The sequence below is a fragment of the Oryx dammah genome, unplaced genomic scaffold (assembly GCF_014754425.2).
Source record: "Oryx dammah isolate SB20612 unplaced genomic scaffold, SCBI_Odam_1.1 HiC_scaffold_5, whole genome shotgun sequence".
Classification (NCBI taxonomy): Eukaryota; Metazoa; Chordata; class Mammalia; order Artiodactyla; family Bovidae; genus Oryx; species Oryx dammah.
In genome coordinates this window covers 57,393,611-57,417,499 of record NW_024070189.1, presented here as the reverse complement: position 1 = coordinate 57,417,499, position 23,889 = coordinate 57,393,611, and the positions used below count along the sequence as shown (strand labels likewise).

General features: G+C 44.7%; 2 protein-coding genes across 4 annotated transcripts in view; both read right to left on the bottom strand.

The window, feature by feature from the left end:
* Nucleotides 1-8,686, bottom strand: part of DIAPH1 (diaphanous related formin 1) — a 114,602-nt gene extending 105,916 nt beyond the window's left edge. For 2 of the 3 annotated variants that reach the window (XM_040239856.1, XM_040239859.1), the window contains exon 1: nucleotides 8,460-8,686. In XM_040239856.1, coding sequence (XP_040095790.1) covers nucleotides 8,460-8,576 — 117 coding nt within the window. In that variant the 5' untranslated portion in view covers nucleotides 8,577-8,686. The remainder of the gene's footprint in view (nucleotides 1-8,459) is intronic. The other variant, XM_040239858.1, reaches the window with a different exon arrangement.
* A 2,103-nt stretch (nucleotides 8,687-10,789) lies between these two features.
* Nucleotides 10,790-23,866, bottom strand: HDAC3 (histone deacetylase 3). Its single transcript, XM_040239865.1, has 15 exons — nucleotides 23,733-23,866; nucleotides 23,543-23,625; nucleotides 22,090-22,232; nucleotides 19,723-19,804; nucleotides 19,536-19,592; nucleotides 19,355-19,410; nucleotides 18,834-18,967; nucleotides 18,274-18,354; nucleotides 17,820-17,893; nucleotides 17,599-17,663; nucleotides 16,173-16,262; nucleotides 15,989-16,047; nucleotides 15,644-15,723; nucleotides 15,180-15,337; nucleotides 10,790-11,442 (listed from the first exon to the last, which is right to left on the bottom strand). Exons 1-15 carry the CDS (start codon nucleotides 23,785-23,787, stop codon nucleotides 11,373-11,375), a joined length of 1,287 nt encoding a protein of 428 aa, XP_040095799.1. The 5' UTR covers nucleotides 23,788-23,866; the 3' UTR covers nucleotides 10,790-11,372.
* Nucleotides 23,867-23,889: the final 23 nt, after the last annotated feature.

Genomic DNA, 23,889 nt, shown 5'->3' with positions numbered 1-23,889 from the left:
GGAAAACAAAAGGTTTCTAATGCCACATAAGAAATGCAAATGCTTTCAGGATAAATAGAATCTCAAAGGTCCCCAATCCTAAAAGAATTGGAAATGGTCTGTCTTGTCTACAGGTGAAAATTTACACCCCAAAGAAAACATGTGGAATATAACTCACATTTCCACAGTGAAAAGAGGAGAATTTGAGTTAAATCTTTAAAATTTTTAGGAAAAATATCTTAGTGACTGAGATTTTAGCAAAGATTTTTGAAATATGATACAAAAAGCAAAAATAATTAATTGGACTTCAGTCCAAAAAGGAGGGGATATATTATTTGTAAGGCTTATTCGTTTTGTTGTATAGCAGAAACCAAACAACACTGTAAAGCAACTGTACTCCAATAAAAATTAATTTAAAAAGAAAAAATTGGTCTTCATTAAAACTAAACATTTTTGTTTTTCAAAATATACTGTTAAGAAAATGAAAAGGCAAGTCACAGGAGGAAGTAAACATTTGTAAAACATATATCCAACAAAGGACTTGTATTTAGACTGTAATAAAAAGTTTTAAGTGGGCAAAATTTTTGAACAGATACTTCAAAAGATGCTCAACATCATTAAAGAAATGCAAATTAAAGCCACACTGAGGACTTCCCTGGGGGTCCAGTGGTAAAGAAACCACCTGCCAGCGCAGGGGAGAGGTGTTGGAAGATTCCGCATGCCTCAGAGCAACTAATAAGCCCATGCGCCAAAATTAATGGAGCCCCTGAAACGCAGCTACTGAGCCCACATACCTAGAACTCATGCTCCACAACGAGAGAAGCCACCTCAATAAGAAGCCCATGCACAGTACAGTAGCCCCTGCTCATAGCAAGGAAAACCTGGTGCAACCAAAAAAAAAAAAAAAAAAGCCACACTGAGATACCATTTGTTGACTGAAAAAAAAAAAAAAAAACACACACACAATCTGAAAGCTGAAATTTATGTTTTATTCAAAGGCCTTACTGAGGACTACAGTCCAGGATGGCAGTCTCTCAGATAGCTCTGAGGGACTATTCCAAAGATGTAAGAAAGGAACCGGGATACATAGGAATTTTTGCTGGAAAAAAAAAACATGAGGTTGCACATCAAAAGATTACTGCTAATCACAAAACAGATTATCTCAAGTTAATGATTTCAGCACTTTTCTGTATATGGGAAGATGTAAGAGTATGGGCTTACTCAATCATTCCTCTGATACACATCTTAACTACCTAAGGCCAGTATCCTATTTCTCTCCATCCTGAATTCCACTCAGGGTGCACTGTCAGGACAGCTACAGTGACTGATGGCTTGGTGGCTGGCAACCTGTTTTTCTCCTTCCTGAATTCCCCTCAGGGTACAGCATCAGTGACCCCGACAGTGGCTGATGGCTTTATGGCCACAACATCCTTTGCTTACTGAAATGGCAGACAAATTCTGTGTTCACACTATATATACCCACTGTGCAGGTGTGCATGCGTGCTCAATAGCTCTGTGTGTCAGACCCTTTGTGACCCCATGGACTGCAGCCTGCCAGGCTCCTATGTCCATGGAATTCTCCAGGCAAGAATACTGGAGTGGGTTGCCGTTTCTTCCTTCAGGGTATCTTTCCAGCCAGGGGTGGAACACACATCTCCAGTACTGGCAGGCAGATTCTTTACCACCGAGTCACCTGGGACGCCCTCACACACTCACTAGAATGGCTAAAATTTAAGATTGATCATACAAAGAGCTGACAAGGAACCAGAACCCATACACTGCTTGTGAAACTGTAAAATGGTACAACCATTTTGGAAAACAGTTTGGCAATTTCTTGGAAAGTTAATCATAGCCGTATCATATAGCCTAGTCATTCCACTCCTAGGTATTTACAAAAGAAAAATAAAGGTGTATGCCCAGACAAAAACTTGGTACATGAATGTTCCCAGCAAAACAATAAAGAACCAAAACTGGAAACAATCCAAACAACAAAGCTCCAAAACTGGAAACAATTCAAATGTCTATACAGTAAATAAATTATGGTAGGGGCTTCCCTGGTAGCTCAGTGGTAGAGAAGCTGCCTGCAGGAGACACAGGTTCGATCTCTGATCCAGGAAGATCCCACATTCAGTGGAGCAACTAAGCCAGTGCACCACAACTACTGAGGCTGTGCTCTGGAGCCTGGCAGCCACAACTACTGAGCCCAGACGCTGCAGCTACGGAAGCCCGAGTACCCTGGATCCCATGCTGTGCAACAAGAGAAGGCACCACAGTAGGCAACCTGTGCACCACAACTAAAGAGAAGCCTGGGCAGCAACAAAGACCCAGCACAGCCAAAACAAATAAATAAAATTATAAAAAATTAATTATGGTAAACCCATACAATGTAATACTACTCTGCAATAAAAAAATAAGAATGAGCTATTAATATAGCTAACATAAATACATTATGCTAAAAGAAGCCAAAAGAAAGGGTTCATATTGTGTATAATGCCATTTATATAAGCTTCTAGAAAATACAAACAAGTCTACAGTTAAAGAAAGCAAATCAGTGGTTAGTTACCTGAGCACTGGGGCACAAGGAGGGGTGAGAAGAAGAGATTACAATGAGGCAGAAGAACTGTTGAGGGTGTGGGATATATTCATTATCTTGACTATGGTAATAGCTTCACAAATTGTGCACTAAATATATGTAGTTTATTATACATTAATTATACACCAATAAAAAAAGATGGTTAGGCTTAACAGCCAGAAAGGTGAAAACCCCGAATAAAGTATGAGCTACTCTGCTGCTGCTGCGTCGCTTCAGTCGTGTCCGACTCTGTGCGACCCCATAGATGGCAGCCCGGCAGGCTCCCCCGTCCCTGGGATTCTTCAGGCAAGAACACTGGAGTGGGTTGCCATTTCCTTCTCCAATGCATGAAAGGGAAAAGTGAAAGTGAAGTCGCTCAGTCATGTCCAACTCTTAGCGACCCCATGGACGGCAGCCAACCAGGCTCTTCCATCCATGGGATTTTCCAGGCAAGAGTGGGGTGCCATTGCCTTCTCTAGGGAGAGGAAAAAAAAAAAGTGAGGGTTGTCTTTTTACTTGATCCTCAAGTTCTAACATATTTTCAAAAAGGCAGCTATATGTGAGATATAAGCCTACTACCTTAGTTTTCTGTAACCTTTAGGATCAAAGACAGTTTATAAATCAATCTCTGCTGGATCCTTAAAGTATGTTAAGTCTTAAAAGAAAATGAAAATCCTATTGCTTTCAAACAGTACTACTCCTAAAACAGGGAATAAGTCACAATCAGAAACCTAGAAAAATCATCTAGGACACCATAAACTCTACCTGTATCTGCTACCCTGACAAAATGCCAAAGCAGCTACTACCTAAAGACCACTTATAGTCACAACCAAGGATAAAATTTCCCATCTGCCATATAACATTGCTTCCACACACGAAGGCAACGTGTTTCTCTTAATTCAGTTCAATATGACAATTCTTTCTTGTGTTCCCTTATCCATCTCATCCCCCTTCTTGGAGGGAAGAAATTTAAGCAACTATTTAAAGGAGAAATTGATACTCCCTAATTGTCACAGAACTATGCAACAGAGTCACTTTCTTCAATCTTTTTTCTCTCAGTCTCAGAGTTTCTAGTATATCTCTTCCTTTTACATGATCACTTTTCTTCCAAGATCCTGAAATCTACTAAAGGAAATGTAGAATTCAAAATCTATGCTTTTTTCCTCCTCCAGTTATTTATCCAATTTTCAACCTACAACTGTAAGAAGGGATTGCTGCTGCACTGAGTGGGTGTTTGGGCTCGATGACATTTAAAGTCCCTTCCAACTCTAAAATTTTAAGACTACCATTCACAGCAAGCTTTGATACTGAATGAAGTAAGAATCTCAAAGTTCAAAGAACAATGATTCACCCAGAGTTATCCTGTAATCAGTGGTAAAATTCCTTAAAATACTGGTCTCAGTTTCCCTTTTCCTTCATTAACTTTACTCTCTTAAAAGAGTTCTTCAATTAGAAAAATCATTTGGAAAAAAAAGAAAAATTGTTAAGAAAAAACAAAGCAGGTAGATAAGGAGATATGTTCATAGTGATTAAAATATTATTTACTTTTCAATCTTAGCTTTGAAGTTTTAAGAAATTTTAGCATCAACATCTTTTACTACTTCTGATTCCCCAAAGGCCTGGCTATCCAAAGGACTAGAAACAGTTCTTATAGCAGCTGGGCAATATTAAAAAACAAAGAGGGAGGGAATGACAGACAGCAGGGCAGGGAGAGAAGGTTGGCACGGTCTCACCTAACCCTAATCAGGGACAACCAATCAATGGTGCTCTGCTGGTTAGCAAGAGGTGATTTTTTCCCTACTGCTTTCAAATAAAAGTGATAAAGAATAGAAGGTTCAACACAACAAAGAAAAACACAAGGTTTGTTTGAATATGGGGATGTTTCTGGTAGTCATGAATGATTTCAACTGAGACACAAAATGAGAGGAAACACCACCTGCATGTACAAACTTTGTTTCTCTACAATACCGAATATTTCTTATTAATAAACATGCTTTTAACCTGTTCTTCTAATTCACACCTCATCTTTTATGTCTCTATTACATTTCACTGAAAATATAACACTCTCCAAGAATAACTTGGCTATCCATTTACAAAATACACTGAGCACCCTAGGGATAACAAAAGGTGATTTTACCACACAGGGAATAAAATAAGTCTATTCTGACCTGTATGCCCATCAACAAAGTTAAATCATTCCTCACTTGTTACTATTTTCTTAGCTCTTTAAAATAAATTTACAACAATTTAAAACAATTTACAGGTCATAAAAGTTTCAACTCTTTTTATAAAAATATCCCAACATTTAACAACTCTCTCAGGAGATTTAAATGCCGAGGCATTCCCTCAGTTTCACCTCCTGTGAAGGAGGATTTCCTTAGAGACAAGTGAAAGTAACATTATCCAGTGATCCTTGGGCTGTGTCTTTAAAGACTAGGCAGGCAGAGGGCAAATTTTTAAGGTATCATGCTGTCATCTCAAACTCTCAATAACTTTCCTGTAGGTTCCTCTCCCTCTTTTCAAACTATGTAATCCCTGTGTTTATCAACTTTCAAAAAACACAAATGATTTGTATAAAGTTCTCTGCATACTCCTTGGTTTTGAGCGACCTTTTGGATCAAAGTTAGTATCTTTAAGAGGAAAGAAACATGAACAACTCCACTTCTTTTATAATCTTCACCTCTCCTAATAACTGTTTAAAATTCTGCCTAGCATCCTTCATCCTTGCTCTCATTTTGGATGGACAGGGATCTACAACTAAATGAACTTTCACTCTCACTTTGCTTTTAGAAACTGCAACATGGTAAAAATTTAACATAGGTGTCCAACAATAAATAAGATTTTAAAAATTACATACCTTGTACTGTCTTTAATCCCACACTAAGCATGTTTTACAAAGTTAGGCTCCTAGCTGAATCAAGATGCAATAGTCTTTCTTAAAACAGATCAATTCTTGATTGTATGAGAAGACATGCAGTCTACAAGATGCAGAAATGCTCTGCGGCCTCCTAACATCCTGGTTATACTTACTCCCCTTACACATATTTCAGAAATCAGTCTATCTGACACCCACGCTCATCACTGCTAAAAAGTAAGAAAACACTCTGTTCATTTAGCATTTTTATCTTCCTTTGTCTTAAGGGCTTCCAAAAGGAACTGAAATAATGCTGGGCGAGGGATAAGCTCATGGCCCAGAGACAGACTGAAGAAGAAGCAAGGAATGGAACACGACAGCCTGGCTTCACCACACACATCTGCATCTCGAAGAACCACGTGTTTTAAAAAGATGATCCTCACCACTTTTTCAACTTAGGCTCCTTGTGTCCTTTCCACACAAGTTACCTCAGAGAGTAAAGAGCAAATCTTTGGTAACTTATTGAGTTCTGTATTCTCATCAGTTGATCTGCACTTAGAACCCACATAAGCTTGGAAAGGTATACAGCAGCTAAAGGGATTAGTAACTCCTCAGATGCAAACAATAATCTTCAGGCACACTCAGTCCAAACGAGCGCAGTTTTATAAAACGTATTCTTAATGGAGTTCCCGAGGACACACACTAGAAAAGGTGGAGTAGGCGAAACCCTTTTGACTTCACTTTTAGCCTACAGTTCAAGAAAACTAAGCCATGGGTAACAAATGCAAACCAGCAATCTCGCCTACTCTACCACCCCCATATACATACACAGACACAAAGAGAAGTAGATTGCAACGCTCCTCCTAGGCTCTCATTTCCACAGAGTTCTTACATAAAAAGCAACGAGAAAGACAGACTATGGTAAAGCCTTGAGGTATGGTACAGTTGGCAGTAAAGGGGTTAAACAGCACTACTTTCCTGGAAACCTACCAATCCCTCAGCCAGGAATGCAATTCTCACTATCTGTGTGTGTACATATTTTCTAAAAATTCAGCAGATTAAGAGTTAAGAAAAACACCTCGAAAGAAAAAGAGAACTTGGTTCAGCTCCACCCTCCCTAAAGCAAATACCAACTCTGAGCCAAATCCACTCAGCATACACAAGACTCCATGGACATTCCAAAAAACAGGTGAAAAGAAGTTGAATTTCCTCAGGTATCTCACCTTTCAGCCCCAAATACTTCGCAGAATTCACAAATTAGTGAAACTCATGTTAAATAAAACAAGCACACATAAAATTCCATTTAGAACTTGAAAAACATTTACAAGTCACAAAGGTCACTATAAATCAGCAAAAATAGCTGGAATTCGGGTGAGTAAGGTCAAATAGTACCCATGGAAACAAAAGCAAAACAAAAGGATACAGAAATAGAAGATACACATGCCCTAAAGCTTAAGACTTAGCAGAAAAGCTCCCTAACTAGAGTGTCATGCTTATCCTAAAGAAACCTAGGAGAATGTTGCTTTGATCACCAGTGAGGGAAGGTTGTCACTACTATTAAACCCACATTTCTGGGAGGAAAAAAAGACAGTCACCAGATAAAAACAGGCACTGACTTGACAGCCTATAGTCACTGCAAAGGACAGTCCAGAAGCACCTGTCTTGATGGAAATAGGTAGGAAGAGATGAGTCACTATTTTAAATCTGTTCAGTACTCTCCACATCTCAACCCTCCACGTCCCAAAGCAACATTATCTTCCTGTTTTCATCACTTTCTCAGTTTTCTTCACAAACTTGTGGAGTTGTGTCAGAATGCTAATGGGTGGGGATAAGAGAAAGGGGTAAAGTTAGAAACCATTTGGTTAGTAGAAAGAAGACACTGGGGCGGCGGAGTTAATTACCTGGGAGAGACTACAAAACTAGTTAGGTAAGGTTATTAAGAATCAAGACGCCCTATCTTGGACAGCGCCTCCTATCTTTCCCTGGATAGCGTAAAAACCAAGATTCAGTGTGGGCAAAGATAATAAGATACCACAGTGTTACACGAATACCAATATCCTTTCAGATTGGAAGTAACTGGCACCTGAGGAAAGCCTGACTCTTCTACAGGTCGGGAAAAAGGTTATCAGTAGCCTTGGAGCACAGGAGGTAGCGGAAGAGCTGAGGAGATTGTTATCATGAAAACGCACAGAAGACAATTATAATCAGGTACTCAAAAACTTCTGGACCTTTTTAGTCCAACTTCTTCCCCGTGGGGTAGGGTGATCACCACTCTTAAGTCAATAAGGTCATATTCTTGCAAGAAGTTCCAATCCCCTGACAAGTGACCGATTAGCAACAGGGCAAAGAGACAGGTCCTCTGGATGGGGAAATACTGGAAAGTCAACTACCGTCATACCCAACGACCACAGGAACTGGGCAGGAACCCCTTTCTGCAGTCACAAGGACAAACGTCCGAGGGAAGAGGGAAGGTAGGGCCCAAGTCAGGTAACATTCCTGAGGGGAAGGGTTATCAGGTGACACCGGGCTGAGGGCCCAGAGAAGGGACTGGGCGGGAGCAAAGTTAGCAGGTGAAAGGGATTAAGCTTGGGGAAGGAAGTGACCTTTGGAGAAGCAAATAAGAAGATACCAAAAAGGGGGGGAAGGGTAATAAGAGAAAATGGACCCAGAAAAGCACTGAGGCTGGAGATAGAGAAGGCGTGTTCGGGTAACGGAGGAAGAAGAAAGGAAGTGGGGCTGAGAGGGAAGAGATAGGGCTGAGACTGTCCAGGGCTACACGGGTAAGGGCAGAACATGAGGGCGGGGAGAAGAGGGGTGAAGAAAGCCCCGAGGTTGCCAGAGCAAGAGCCGGGTGGGATCCGGGGATTCCCGAGGTCCCAGAGCGGTCGGAGGTCGGGCTTCGGAGCCCAGCATCGAGCAAAACGAGGCAGGGAGGCGCGGGGGCGGCTCCCTAGAAACGGGCGCGCACCCCTGGGGCCCGCTGCAGGGGGTCTCTGGGGTCCTGAGGGCGGTTAAGGGGCCAGCCTGAGGGAACCAGGTGGGAGGGACACTCACAAATTTCTTGGATTTGCCGCCGTCGCCGCCTGCCGAAGGCAGCTCGTCCGGGTTCCGGCCCTTCTTCTTGTCCCGGGTCCCGCGGCCGGGTCCCAGGCCCCCGCCGGGCGGCTCCATGTCCAGGTTTGCGTTGCTAGTGACCCCGCGCCCACGCCGCTCCCGCCCGGCAGCTCCAAGCCCGCCGCTGCCGCTGCCGCTGCCGCCGCCCAGCAGCTTCTCAGTCCGCCGCCGCGCCCCGCCTCATTAGCATGCCGGGCTGCGCGCGCCTCATGAATATACAAAGGCGACGCCTCGCTCCCGCCCTCCTGCCCCACTTCCGCCCGGACCCGCAGCCCCTACCAACGGGGGAAGGGAGAGGGTGGAGGAAAGCCACGGAAGCACACTACCTGCCTGGCGGGCCTAACCATTTGGACTCACGTGGGGGGGGGGCGGTGAGTGGGCGGTGTAACTCTCTGGGACAGCGCCGCCTGCCGGTTGGAGCGGCGCAGGCCTCCCTGCTCCCACGCAGTGCCCACGTGGCTGTGAAGCCTGGACCCTCTCACTCACACCCCAGAGTGTGATATTATTATCTGAACAAAAAAAATCGCATGAGAGAGACTTATCCTGGCAGAAAACTTAGTGCCAAGCTTTCCCGGATAATAGTTTTTATGTGTTCAATACCCATGGAGCACACGAAAAAATAAAGTGATAGCTACCATTTATGTGCCAAGAACAGAGCTTGGTTCAGGGCCAGTGCTAGAGCAAACTCTACCTGCTCTGGAGTTCAATTACCTAGTTCTAAATTCCAGGTCTACTACATTCCATATTCCTAATCTGGGAAAACTAGTTATTGCCACTGCTGTGCCTGAAACTTAATAATAGTTAACCATTTACCATACACTTGTTCTATGCCAGACCCTTTGCAAAAACACGACGTGTATTTTCTTACTGAATCTCCACAATGGCATGCGACAGATTCCACTAGTCTCACCATTTTAAGGACAGGAAATCTGTACAATGACAATTGAAGTGACTTGCCCAAGGACACATAATTGACCAAAAAAACTAAAACCAGGTTGGTCTGATTGCCAAGCCCTGTGTTTAAAAAGGATTCCCTACTGACATGAAGAACTGACTCAGTTCTTTCTTCTTTTCATGAAGAAAAGACCCAGATGCTGGGAGAAAAGAAAAGACCCTGATGCTGGGAAAAACTGAAGGCAGAAGGAGAAGGGGATGACAGAAGATGAGATGGTTGGATGGCATTACCGGCTCGATTAACGTGAGTTTGAGTAGGCTCTGGAGTTGGTGATGGACAGGGATGCTGCAGTCCATGGGATCCCAAAGAGTCGGACATGACTGAGCGACTGAACTCAACTGAATTAACATAAACCAAACTGAGTGAAAAGAACAGGCATTCTCCAAAAGTGTGTTCTTTGCTCTACTAGCTTGATTCTTCCCTCACCAATTTCCTCTATTCTCCCCACTACATCTGGCCCTTTGTGTGAACAGCATGTGGCACCCAGTAGACCTTCAAACTCTGGACTTAATTATCTTGCTCACAACCAGCAAAAGACTTCAACTGCATGTTCCTGGAGGATAGCCAGTGACTCACTAGGGAGCTGCCAGCACTCAATCTAGGGTCTGGTATGTTACAAGGAGTCTGCCAAAACTGCTGGCTCCTAAATCTGACCTTCAGCTTTTACCTTTCACTTTCTAACTGCCTGATGGAAAGTTGCATAGGACTGCCCAGCCCACACTTCAAACTCAATTTGTCCAAAACAGTCCCAAACAGCTACTTACTTTCTAAGCTAGAGTGTTGAGAAACAGACAGGATCAAAGCAGGGAAGGAATGATCCAGGTATTACTCTTCTTTCCGATACCATTGTCTACATCTGATAAAGCATTTCTCTTCCTTCCTACTGGACTGTAAACTCCAGGGAAGAGTCCATATTTGTGGCTACTATAGTATCCAGCATCATTGTTCACATAAACAATGAAGATAATGAGTAACTGCTTATATCAGGCACTGTGTTAAGTACCTGACATGTTTTCTCAGTGTATCTTAACTAGCATCACCAATCCAAACACCCAGGACTAAAAACCTGAAGTCATCCTCTATTCCCTCTTTTAAGCTACTAACCTTCCCAGGTTTGTCTAACTCTTAATTAAAATGCTGTATTAATGCCCTATAGATATATAAGTAAGATAATCCATGTAGAATCCATATGCACAGGTACTAATGTAAGTGTTAACTATGTTAACTATGATTTTTCTTATATACATCATCATCCCATTTCCTCCCTTCATATACATGCAGCTAATAAAAGGAATATTCCTAGAAAGGCAAAAGGTACAAAAAATACCAACTTGGTTTATTGGATAAAAAGAGTGGTAAAATGGACATAAAACCAAAAGTCAGAACAAGACATTTTCACATCCTCCCCCATCTCAAAACCGTACTTCCCATCATCTGGGTTAGGATGTTAAGGAGCCAAAGCCCCCTACAATCCTTTACTCTTCACCTACACTGGAAGCAAGGCCTGTAGTAGGAGAACCCAGGAGAGGAGGAGGTCAAAGGCAACCTTACTCCTGTCTGCCCCTTCACTCCTAAACTCTCTGGGTTGGAGGGAAGTAGGGAAGGAATAAGCGAGCCAAAAGGGCTAGGACTGGCCTCTAGAGCCCAAGCCCAGGCTGTCCTAGAGATGGCTATCCTTGTCCCTCTTCAATCCTTAATAGGTACCATTCTCAGGCCTTGAGAGTGAGAAGAAAGGGGATAGTTGGTTCAAGAACCAGATGTGGTCTCCAAACCCTCCCCCAAGGTTGGTAAAAGCTCTGAAAGTTACCTGACCAGGGGTGGGAGAACCACACTTTTTCCCTCCCACCCAACCAAGAGGTAAAAAGGAATTCCTGGGGACATAGCAAGCCCAGCTCCCCTTAAATCTCCACGTCGCTTTCCTTGTCGTTGTCATGATCTCCATCATAGAATTCGTTGGGCGCCTCTGGCCTACAAAAGCAAGGGAAGAGAGAAAGAGAGGTCAGGCTCCCACTCTCCAAGTTCCATCTTCTCCCACGTAGGCACCCTGTCTGGAGCCACTTCTCAGGCCCCCACTGTCAGGGAAGCACTCCACTCCTTCTGTTGGTAGAGACCGCTTACTATTCATTCATCCACTCATGCAGTCAATAAACATTTACTGACAGACTACTCTGTGCCAGACACTGTCATAAGCCTTAGCGAGACAGGCGAGAATAAACCAGATGACATTTCTGCCTATCCTCAAAAAACTTTACCTAATAAATGAGACTGACAATAACTAACAAAGTAAAAACAAAAACACGGTAATTTCAGATGGTGGAAAGCACAATGAATAAAATGAAATAAAGGGATGTGACTAAGAGTTATGGGAGGAAAAGGGTAAAATTTCAGACAGGATTATTAGGAACAGTTGTTCTGACAAGGTAAGACCTGAAGACTAAGAAGCTGGACAGGCAAATATCTCAGGAAGACCACGTCAAGCTGTAAGAAAACCAAGTACAGAAGTTCTAAGGTTATAAGGAAGACAGGTGAGAGAAGTGAGAGAAGGCAGTCAAGACAGCTAGAAAAGAGAGCGTCAAGAGAAATGAGACCAGGGACGAGGGTAAGGGCCAGCATGCAGGGCCTTATAAAGCCATCGTCAGAAATTTGGACTTTCTTCGAAATGCAATGGAAAGGAGCACTTTTAGTAGAGGAGTGACATACTGTAGACCTGTATGTAGTGGGTGAAGGGATATGAAAGTAATACAAGGCCCAATATGTACCCAATTCTGCTTTCTTTTTGGAAAACTATTCTCTGGAAGAATATGAATAACTAAGTTATCTTGCCCACAGCTGTTAACTGAGAAAGAAGGGAGAAAGTCATCAAAGAGAAGTTGGGGAACAAAATCAGGAAAGGCTCCCTCTGCCTGGAGAGCAAAGTCTCAGTTACCTCTAAGTGTGCAAGGGTTAAAGGTGAGGAGTCAGAGACTCGGGTTTGAATCTCAGCCCTGGTATTTAACTAGCTGTAAGAACTTCGGAAAGCTACTTAACCTCTCTGAACCTTAGATTCCTCTTCTGTTAATTTAAGAATAGCACCTCTCAGGGTTGTCAGATGGCAAGAGAATGATGACATGATGGCATTGTATCATGTATAATTTAATATAAATATCATATCCTATATAGCTGATATGCTACAAGTATCAAAGACAAGGAACTCAGTGGGTAGTCCAACAGTAACAGGGCTTAGGACAGGAAGAGGCCAGAGGCTTCTGCTGGCTGTTGAGAACAGGCTGTATAATGCAGAGACAAGGCCCAGATACCAGCCTGAAATCACAGATGAAAAAAACAAACTTTTCCAAAAGGAAGAAACTGAAAAACAAATTTTTAAGATCAATTTCCAAAAGTCAAGCCTCAGAGAACTGGAGAAGCTGAGATGGAGATGAGGGGTCAAAAAGGATCCCTGAGGCCAGATGTTCAGATACATCCTCAACCAAGAGAGGAAATGAAGGGGTACACATGGAGGAGAAGGGGTGGAGTGGTCCCAAGAGTCTAAGCTGTAAAGCCCAGGTCCAGCGGAGAGATCTGGAAGTATGAACTATTGAGACAGAGAAAATTCTGGAAAGGACTGAGAAGCTCATCAGACTCTGCAGCAGAGTCGACTCAGACTTCTTAACAGTGCGTGGGAGCAGGACCAGGTGTCCTGCAAACATCCAGCTGTGGTTATCCCTAGTCACATAAGGAAATCTGTTCTCTATTAAATACATCTGTTTCTGCACTTCTGGGTTCTCTTGTCTTTTTCCTTTTTTCAGAAAAGCTTGTTTCAGCTTTTGTGGTTTTTTTAAAGTCTATTCTGGTTGTTTTTACCTCTAATTCAGTGCATCTGTAAATATTTTAATGTGTATCTCAGGAAGGTAAAGATATCAAAAAAGACACACATACACACAATACAACTATCACACCTGAAAAAATTAACAGAGGAAAGAAATCTAAGGGCCTTACAACAGCAGTATATGTGCAGTGACCTGTCCAGCTTGGAATCTGGAAGGAGTGAGTAAAATGCTGGCAAGAATATAAACTGTTATAGACTGAAAGGCAATTTGGCAACAAATAAAAAAAAACTTTACTGCACACAGCCTTTGACCTAGCAACAAGAAGTCCAGCAATCTAACCCATTCAAGCACTTAAAGATGTGTATTTATAGGGATTCACTGCTACACTCTTTGTAACAGTGAAAAAAACAGGAAATAATGTAAATGCCTGTCAACGGCACTTGGTTAAATTATGCTATGTCCACACAATGGAATATCATACAACTAATTAAATAATGAAGCAAAATAATAATAATGAAGCAGATTTTTATATATATTGGCACAGAAAGATACACTGGTTAAAAAAAAAAAAAACTTGGAAATTGTAGAACACGTGCAGAATGATCCAACTTTTATTAAAAAAAAAAAAGACTGCACAACACTGAAAATGAGTGTACGTGTGCCCTTGTGTTTATACATAAATGTTGAACAGTGCAATTGAAATCTACAGAAACTGGAACATGGACTTAGAACTGGACACGGAACATGAAACTTAGAACTGGACATGGAACAACAGACTGGTTCCAACTCAGGAAGGGAGTACATCAAGGCTGTATATTGTCACCCTGCTTATTTTACTTATCTGCAGAATACATCGTGAGAAACACTGGGCTGGATGAAGCACAAGCTGGAATCAAGATTGCCGGGAGAAATATTAATAACCTCAGATATGCAGATGACACCACCCTGATGGCAGAAAGTGAAGAAGAACTAAAGAGCCTCTTGATGAAAGTGAAAGAGGAGAGTGAAAAAGTTGGCTTAAAGCTCAACATTCAGAAAACGAAGATCATGGCATCCAGTCCCATCACTTCATGGCAAATACATGGGGAAACAGTGGAAACAGTGACAGACTTTATTTTGAAGGGGCTCCAAAATCAGTGCAGATGGTGACTGCAGCCATGAAATTAAAAGACGCTTACTTCTTGGAAGAAAAGTTATGACCAACCTAGACAGCATATTGAAAAGCAGAGACATTACTTTGCCAACAAAGGTCTGTCTAGTCAAGGCTACAGTAGTCATGTAGCCTATTTCCAGTAGTCATGTATGGATGTGAGAGTTGGACTATAAAGAAAGCTCAGCGCAGAATAATTGATGCTTTTGAACTGTGGTGTTGGAGAAGAGTCTTGAGAGTCCCTTGGACTGCAAGGAGATCCAACCAGTCCATCCTAAAGGAAATCAGTCCTGAATATTCACTGGAAGGACTGATGTTGAAGCTGAAACTCCAATACTTTGGCCAACTGATGTGAAGAGCTGACTCATTGGAAAAGACCCTGATGCTGGGAAAGACTGGGCAGGAGAAGGGGACGACAGAGGATGAGATGGTTGGATGGCATCACCGACTCGATGCACATGAGTTTGAGTAAACTCCGGGAGTTGGTGATGGACAGGGAGGCCTGGTGTGCTGCAGTCCATGGGGTCACAAAGAGTCAGACACAACTGAGCGACTGAACTGAACTGAAAAGTTTTACAATAAATTTACGTCACTTAAATCATTAAATCAGGGGAAAAAAAAGTATGGGATGGTTGTATACTGAAGAAGGTAAACTGAGGACTAGACTAATGCTGTCTAACTTACTTTTTCCCTCTTAACTTCCCCCAAAGCTTGCTGGAATTCCCTGCTCTTATGACCCTGCTCCAGACCTGCTGTAGTTTTCCTCAGGACCCCTCTCCTCCGCATCAGCCTCATCAGTCCTATCGTAGGTTAGGAGGTCTGCCGGCACATCGTGAATCTGGACGCTAGGTGCATGGTTCAGCATCTTCAGATTTTCAAAGATTGTCTGGCGGATCTGGTCCAGATACTGGTTGGGGATGAGGAACAGACAATGAGCAGCTCCCAGTGACTCCCAGGATGTCAATGCTTGTAGCTGTGTTTTGTCCCTGCAGTCCTAGTTCCAGTCCCATTTTGCATCTTAGTTTGAATCCCCCAGCTGGTAGCTGTCCCTCCTCCCAGCCCTGACTGCCTGTGCTTTCACTGGGGCTGCCTCCTAGCTGATAATGGAGATAGTGATGGCTGAGATTCTCTTCCCTGGTTTCTCTGATTTCCCACATCCTGGACCTTTCCTGGGCTCCTCCACCCTTGTGCTCAGCTTCTCCAAGCTGCTGACCTGGCGTGAATTCTGATTCTCGATGCGGGTGCTGACATCCGGATGGAGCGTGAAGTCCGGGGCAAAGTACTCGAAGTATTCTGGGGGAAAAAAGAGGAGACATGATGGCTCAAATAGACACAGGTAGGTCCCAAGAGTTGCCTATCTCTTTCCTTTCCATCCAAAACCCCTACATAACATCTGCTCAACCTTTTCCCCCCTCTAGGCCCAGGGGTTTAGTCTGCAGAACTCTGATAAAGTCAAACTTCCCACCCACTTTCAAACCAGGCCATTCTATGGTCTTGTGAGAATGGCCTTCTTGCTGTGGGTGCATGGTCCCCCTTGCATGTGTGGGATGGTCCTTACCGCTATAGGGAAGCTCTTCACTAATGGCCTCTTCTACCAGCAGTGATGTCTCATATGTCCTGAAACAAACCAGCAGAGCAGGGCAGGCTGAGTGAGTGGGGTGAAAGTCCACTGGCCATCTCTCAGGGAGAGCCCCTAGCTCACACTGTACAAGGGAGAGGAGGAAAAATGGGGGCATGCTCACCAGCAGCGGGCAACATTCCGGACAGTGTAGCCACCACCACCTAGCACCAGTAGAGGGATATTGAAGCTCTTGACATATTCAACGCATTCCCTGTTAAAAGAAACCAGAGGAATGGGTGGAGGAAGTTACCAAAAGCCAGAGAACACACTTCTAGAGGCTAACTGGAAAGGGGCACAAGGAAACTAGAAATGTTCTGTATCTTGACCTTGGTAGTGAAAATCATTGAGTTACATCCCTGAGATATGTGCACTTTATTGCCTGCACGTTGTGGCTCAGTGAAATTTAAAACAGAGTGCACTCTCACCTCTGTCCTGCTCAGCACCCACCCTGGCACCCCACCTGTTAATCAACTAGTCTCACCAATGTACCAGCAACTGCTGTCAGTTTAGCCACCAAAATATAACTCACATCACCTACCTCTCTCCACCGCCACCTCCTCCAACTTAGCCCTCTATCTAAGACAACACCAAGAGCTCCCTAACTGGTCATCCCACTTCTACTCCTGTGTGCCCAGCCCCACCCCAAACCTTTCTCCATTCAGCCCTCAGAGCAGTTGCTTTTTTTTTTCGGCGGTACCACAAGGCATGTGAGATCTTACTTCCCCACCCAGGGACCAAGCCCATGCCTCCTGCAGAGGAAGTGCAGAGTCCTAACCACTGAACTGACAGGGAAGTCTTGAGCAGTCACTTTAAAACTCAAGCTGGATCATGTCACTTCCCTGCTTAAAACCTGTCAACAGTTTCCCAACACATCTGAAATATAATCCAGACTCCTTAGCAAGGTCTAAAGGCTCTGCATGACCCCAACACTGCCGACTTCTCAGACATCACCTCAAACCACCTCCAGCCTGCTCTCTGTGTTCCACCTGACTGGTTTTACTTCATCTCCTCCACGATACCCCTCTGCCGTGTCTCGGTGTGTCTGCATGCGCTGTTCTCACTTCTTGGGATGGACCTCTCTCTGTTCCTCTTATGGCTCACTCCTTTTAGGCTCCAGGTCTCAGCTCAGAATTTTGGAAAATTCTTTCCAAATCATGGTATCTAAAGTAGTTTCTCCACTGTTATCCCATATCTTAGCTTTCTATCTTTTTCTTCCATAGAATTTATAACAATCTACCTATCTTGTTTGCTTACTTATAGTTTTGTCTGTTTCTTAGGCCGAACTGTAAACTCCATGGGAGTTCCCTGACTGCTTCCCCATCTCCTTGTACAATGCCTGGAACACAACAGGTGCTTAATAAAAACCTAATGTGAATGTTGCCAACTGGGGAACACTGCTCAAGATGACATTTCTGGTTCAAAGTACAACATGTAGCTATTTTTGAGTTCCAAAAGGAGGTGAGGCCTGTTTCCCAGCTACCCGTTCCATGTACTGAAGCCCAAGCCCATTTGAAAACCTGGAGGAGTGGAAGGAGAGCAGTTCTCACCCGTGTCCTCGAATGCTGAGGTTGAAGCAGCCCAATCGATCACAGCCCAGAGAGTCAGCTCCACACTGCAAAAATCAAAACCCCAGGTGGCTGCAGTGAGAGAACTACTCAGAATCTCACCGATGTCCTTCCCTTCCCTTCCCCCACCAGCCTAGGGATTCTCCTCTTTCCTGCTCTCTTCCCGTAAGCCTGAGTGCCTGAGGAGGCATGGACAGTATTACCTGGAGCACAATGCACGTGGGTTGGTAGAAGTCCACCACCTGGTTGATAACTGGCTGGAAAAGGTGCTTGTAACCTGGGAGAGGGCCAAAGATGGGCACCTGGCACCCCAAGGGGATGGGGAGACAGGGAACAAAAGGAAAAAGGGGGTTCAGAGAGCGTGTAGCCCAGGAAAGGGACAACCCAAAGGGACAACTACTGGTTCCAAACTTCTGGGTGGGGAAGTTCATGAGACTTCTGGAGGGACTGATGGAAGCTAATGACCTTTTTCCCAGAAAAATGCACATACACACAATATGTTGCATACAATTTCCGGGGAGTTCATGGTCCCTCTGAAGGCCATTCATCCTGAAGGACACCTGGCCCAACGGTAGACAATACCAGGCAGAAGAGGTTAACTCAAGGAGGGAGAGAGAGAAGGAGCCTAGTGAGCAGGGAGAAGACTTTAGTACATACTCTGGTCATCAATGCCGTCCCGCAGGGGTACGTTGAGGCAGTAGTAGCGGCCACTCTCTGCTCCAACTTCATACATGTCACCTGTGGGGGAGAGGCGGGTGGGGGCGCCAGCTGCTTCAACCCCACCGTGTATTCCGAGGGCCTCTCACTCCATCTGTGTACATCCGCCACACACTCCCTCAAACCACTAAGTCTCTTGCAGCTTGCATTCATTCAACAGATACTCTTGGAGGGCCTACTATGAGCCAAGCTGTGAACTAGGTATGGGGATACAGCAGGAAAAAGAACTAACGAAATAAATGAAATCCCTCCAAGCTCGTATTCTTGGGAGGTAGGCATGATTAGGTGGGAGACAGTAAACAAAACAAAACCCCACGATAAATTCAAACAGCAATCAGTGCTTGAAAAGAAAAAAGCAGAGTGATGTGACAGAGTAACAGGGTGATCAGGAAAGGTTTCTCCAAGGAGGGGCCACCTGAACTGAGACCTGAGCTCGCAGAGGAGGCAGTCATGGTAAGAGCTGAGGAGTATGAAGGGGACAGGCATTCCTATTTCCATACCTGTGCCAGGGAAGAAGTAGTTCCCGTATTTGTGGAAAGATACTGTCATGACTCGGTCAGTGAGGTAGAAGGCTTCCTGAACCCCGTCGCCGTGGTGGATGTCAATATCAATGTAGAGCACCCGAGGGTGGTACCTGGGGTGAAGGCAAAGCCACCGTCTGAGGCAGAGGTGAACCCCAGGAGGAAAAGCCCCCAACCCACTCCTCCCAAACACAAGGCCAGAAATTATGAAGAGTCTTCTTTGGCCCAAGTCACCTGAAACCTAATACCACCAGTTCCCTAAGGGCAACCCTGGGGCTCCAGCCTGGAGGCAGGGACAGGAGAGGGCTGTGCAGAGAAGGCTGAAATGTGAGCAGGCAGCGGGGAATCTGCAGCAGAGCACAGGAAGAGGCAGCCTGAGAAAAGCATCAAGAACTTGGGAGAAGCTAGGGTGGGGCTGGAGGTCAGGGTCAGGGCCAGGGCAGTCTCAGACCTCAGCCAAGAGCCTTGTAAGTGGCCCCATCTCCTCCCAGGCTACTTACTTGAGCAGCTCCAGGATGCCAATCACAATGTCATTAACATAGCAGAAGCCAGAAGCCTATGGTAAGATAGTATAGTGGTATTACAAAGAGGAACAATTCCTCCACCCAGCTGCCCCCCGACTGCCATCCTGACCTCCTACCCTAGCGGTGCTGCTGTCTCTCCCATTACCTCCTCACTCACCTCAAACTTCTTGGCGTGGTGCAGACCACCAGCCCAGTTAATGGCAATATCACAGATCTGAAAGACAAACGCCCAACTCATAGTCCTTCTCCTGCCCACCCCCAAAGCTGGGAGCTCAGGATCATGGTTAAGGCCTTGGATTCAGGGACCCACAGGAAGGGGGAAACAGGACTCGGGGTACAGCTACCTTGTTGTTCAGCTGGGTTGCTCCTTGCAGAGATGCGCCTGTGTAACGGGAGCAGAACTCAAACAGCCCGGGAAACACGGGGCTGCAGGAAGAAGAGCAAGTCGGAGCCCTTTTTCCTCTGTCCACTTTCTTCCTTCACCTTTCTCCCCAGCCCAGAGCCCTGTAGTCTCCTTTCTTCAGTAACCCCGTCTGCCTCTCCTACATACATACCCAAGTTATCTGCAAATTTATTCAACAAATATTTTGGACCAAACCACATACTGAAACTTGTTCAAGGCACTGGATGGGAAGTAGAGAAGCACAGTGATAGTAGTACTAATTGCACCAAGAGCATTCACGGGGCCCAAGGCTGTGGCCTGCGGGTGGACTTTACATTCCCAGACCTATAAAGTGAACTCAAAACTAGCAGGAGCAATAACACAAAAAACAAGAAAGCTCCCAAGACAGCATGTGCCTGAACAGCCCAACAAGCAGGACAGTGTGTGCAGGACAGACCTCTGGGGCTGGTGTGGTCAAGAAAGCCTTCATGGCATGAAGCTTTGTGGTGGCTTGAAGGCTGCGAAGGCCCTGGAGAGGCTGACTGGAGAACAAAGGGTATTCTGAGAAGACACCCTGTGCAGCAGAGATGTGGGGATAAGGTTGGGAAGGTGCTCAATGCCAGCCTAAGGAGTCGGCCTCAATCCTCCAGCCGAGGCTGCTTCTATTGGTAGGCTCTTCAGGGAAACCAATTGGTGTAGTGTTTAAAAACCTAGCCTCTGGACCTGAATCCTGCCACTGCCACTGTTCTGGCTAAGTTATCAAAATCTCCTCAAATTTCAATGTATGTACTTAATGCTTACCATCATGAAAAGGACCATTACATCTCAGGGTTGGTGTAAGAATTAAGTGGATATACCAGTAATCCTCAGCACAGCAGAGTAAATTACTCAAGAAACTTTAGCTGTTGTAGGAAACTATAGGATCAACAGCCTCATTTCTTCAAAAAATAAATCCAAGGAATTCCCTGGCAATCTAATGGTTAGGACTCCATGTTTTCACTGTTGGGGGCCTGGGTTCAATCCCTGGTCAGGGAACTAAGATCCTGCAAGCCAAGGCATGGCAAAAATAAATAAATAAATTCAAAGGTGAAAAGGAAACATTAAGGGTTAAAAGCCTTATGAGATGGAGTGTGGACCTTGTTTAAATCCTAATTTAAATAAATCAACTGCAAAAAAGAAAAAAATGTGAGACAATTGGAGAAATTTAAGTACTGACTGCATATTTGATGATATGAATTACTGTTGATTTTTCAGGTGTGATGAATACTCTGCATTTTTTTAGAGTATCACTTGGAGATATATAGTAACATATTTATAGACAAAAGGGAGTGACATCTCAAATTAGCTTTAAAATAACCTAACGTGCGGGGACACAGATGAAGCAAGATTAGCCATGTGGTCTAAGTGTTGCAGCTCGGTGATGGATAGACGGGGGTTCACTGTACTTCTACTTGCAGAAATGTTTAAAATTTTCTCTAATAAATAAAAAGTTTAAAAATGAATGGAGAAAAAAAAAATGAATGGAGCAGATGGCAGCTGTTGTGGTCACTATCTTTTAGTGGATGCAGACTAGAATGGAAGCAAGGATCATGGCTTATCTTTGTTGGCCACCTTTTCCCCACAAGACCTAACTCTGAGCTGACTTCTCATATGAAATAAGCTCGACATAAACATGGTTGTACCTAACACTCTCTTGCTTTTTAAAACCCTCCAATGACTTCTCCCTACTCTAGAAGTTAAAAATCCCAATTCATAATAGGGCTGTTTATTTTTTAAAGGCCCTACCTATCTCTTTAGACACAATTCAGATCACTCTTCAGATATTGTGGGTAGCCTTTTTTCTGTTCCTTAAATAAGTCACACTCTGTCCTGATGCAGACCCTTAGGGCATGTTGTCCCTACTTCCCATTCCTCCCCTCATTCTCCATCCTCCCAACTATCTTTCACTAATTACATCCTACTTTCTTTAGAACTCAGCCCAATCTTCATTACTTCCTCTAGGAAGCCGCCACTGACCCACCCCAGCCCAGGCTAGATAATTCTCCCATGTCTGCCCTCTCTTAGTCTGTCACGTACCTCTCTTCTAGAGGACTTAGCACAAGGGCTATATTAAAATTGTGTTGGTACTGTTTATCATTGTATCCCTAGCACTTAGCATAGGGCCTGGCCTAGAGCCAATAACCAATCAATATTTGTTGAATAAGCAAATGAGTAAATGATGATTCATTGACAAGTATCCCCCTGCTACATATCTTCCCACTGCTGCCATAAGACCTCACTCGAGTATTCTCACTGAAATGCCTGGCATCAAGGTAAGTTCTCCCCTTACCAGTCATCACCCACATTGAAGGCATTAAGGCTCTTGGTAAAGCCTTGCATATTGGTGGGGCTGACTCTCTGCAGGAAGTCAATGTAGTCCTCAGAGTGGAAGCGGCACATGTCATGCTGGGAGGCCTGGTATGGCTTGAAGACCTTGAGAGGGAAACACAAGATAAAGTCAGGCAGGGTCAGTCCTACTCATCCGGCTGAAACTGACCACACTGAGCCCAGCCCTGGGGACTGTCTAAAACCACACACAGCCGTCCCCTTGCCCCTCCCCTCCAATCCTTGTTATTCTATGAGACAAAGGTCCATGAAGAAGAGAGACTCTGATTAGCTTGGGAGTTTCTTATGATCAAGCCCTCTAAAGACCACTGGGCCTGCCTTTTCCTTCGCACCTCTAGCCCAGGCTTTTCTCCCTTCTCAAACCTTAACTCCCTTCACCTGCCCTGTTCCCTGGATCTCCTATTCCTGATTCTCTTCATACTCATCTCCCCTGGGTGCTGACTCTGTCCTCTCTCTCCTCTGAGTTCTTAATTTTGGAATCAAATAATATGGGACACACAACAACCTTCTAATTAAAACTCAATATGCTAAGCCAGAGATTTATTATCTCTTGAGAGGGTCACACACTTTAGAAACTGGACAAGAGCAAAAAATTTTCTCTCACCAGAAAATGCTCATAGGCACACATAGGCAAACAATTTCAAGAGTCAGAGATTCAGGCATTAACATCACCTCAGTCATTTCTATGATCAATTCACTAGTCTGTGGCTCAGCACGAGCAGTGGCCACTCATTCATACTGCAGGCTAATCCCCTTTGTGATCCATAGGGCCGTATGTTATGATCACATATCACACTGCTATAAATTCCAAGCCAGGGACAGACAGGATGTGTATACAGGGTGAGATGGAGGGATGAGTAGTAATTAAGTGGAACTCTGTTGTGTGGGCCGGGGTATTCTAGATTGAAAAGGGAATATCCAGGACACCTCCTACTGTCCTCCACACACATACACATTTACACACAGGGCTGCAAAGTCCTCCCTAAAACTCTAGCTTGGCGGTGGAGAGAGGTGGAAGAGGAAAAGGGGTGGGAAATGAAGGTAAACCTCATATCCAGATACACTGAGCCAGCCGCTTTCCCTTCTCTGAGGCCACAGGACTGTCCTAAGATTCAAGGGAGGGAAATACTCTGTGTCTGCAAACCAGCTCCACTCCACCCTAACCGTAGGCCAAAGTTTGGTCCACTTGAGGTCAAACGGTGGCCGACCTAAAAACTTTCATTAAGTCAGTGGATGCATCCACCAACACTCTGCATACGGGGGTGCTTCTTGTTCCTTCTATCCACCTCCTCCCTGCCAGCGCTGGGTCACTCTTGATGCGTTCAGTGCAGCCTACCTATCCCTAAGGCCGCAGCTCGTCCCCACCCTCAATCCCCAGGAGAAGCCGTGAGACTCACGATCATCTTCTTATAGAGGCCGTAGTGCAGGACCAGACTATGAGTCAATGCCAAGCGATGAGGCTTCATAGGGTGACCAGCCCCTGGGGATGGGAGAAGAGAGTTCGTCAGTACCCATCCCTGGAGTTGTAGGCCCGGCTTCGAAACCTCCGCGTCCCGAAATCCCTCGCGTGCAATGTTGCTCCCTCACCGTAGTGGAAGTTGCCCACGTCGGGGTCGTAGAAATAGGCCACAGTCTTGGCCATGGTGCCAGCGGGACCAGGCCCCGCGCCTCCGCCGCCAGCCTGGCCGCCTGCCCCACCCCCGGCCTTGCGTGCTGCGTAAGCACGCTGCCTGCCTCTGCAGAA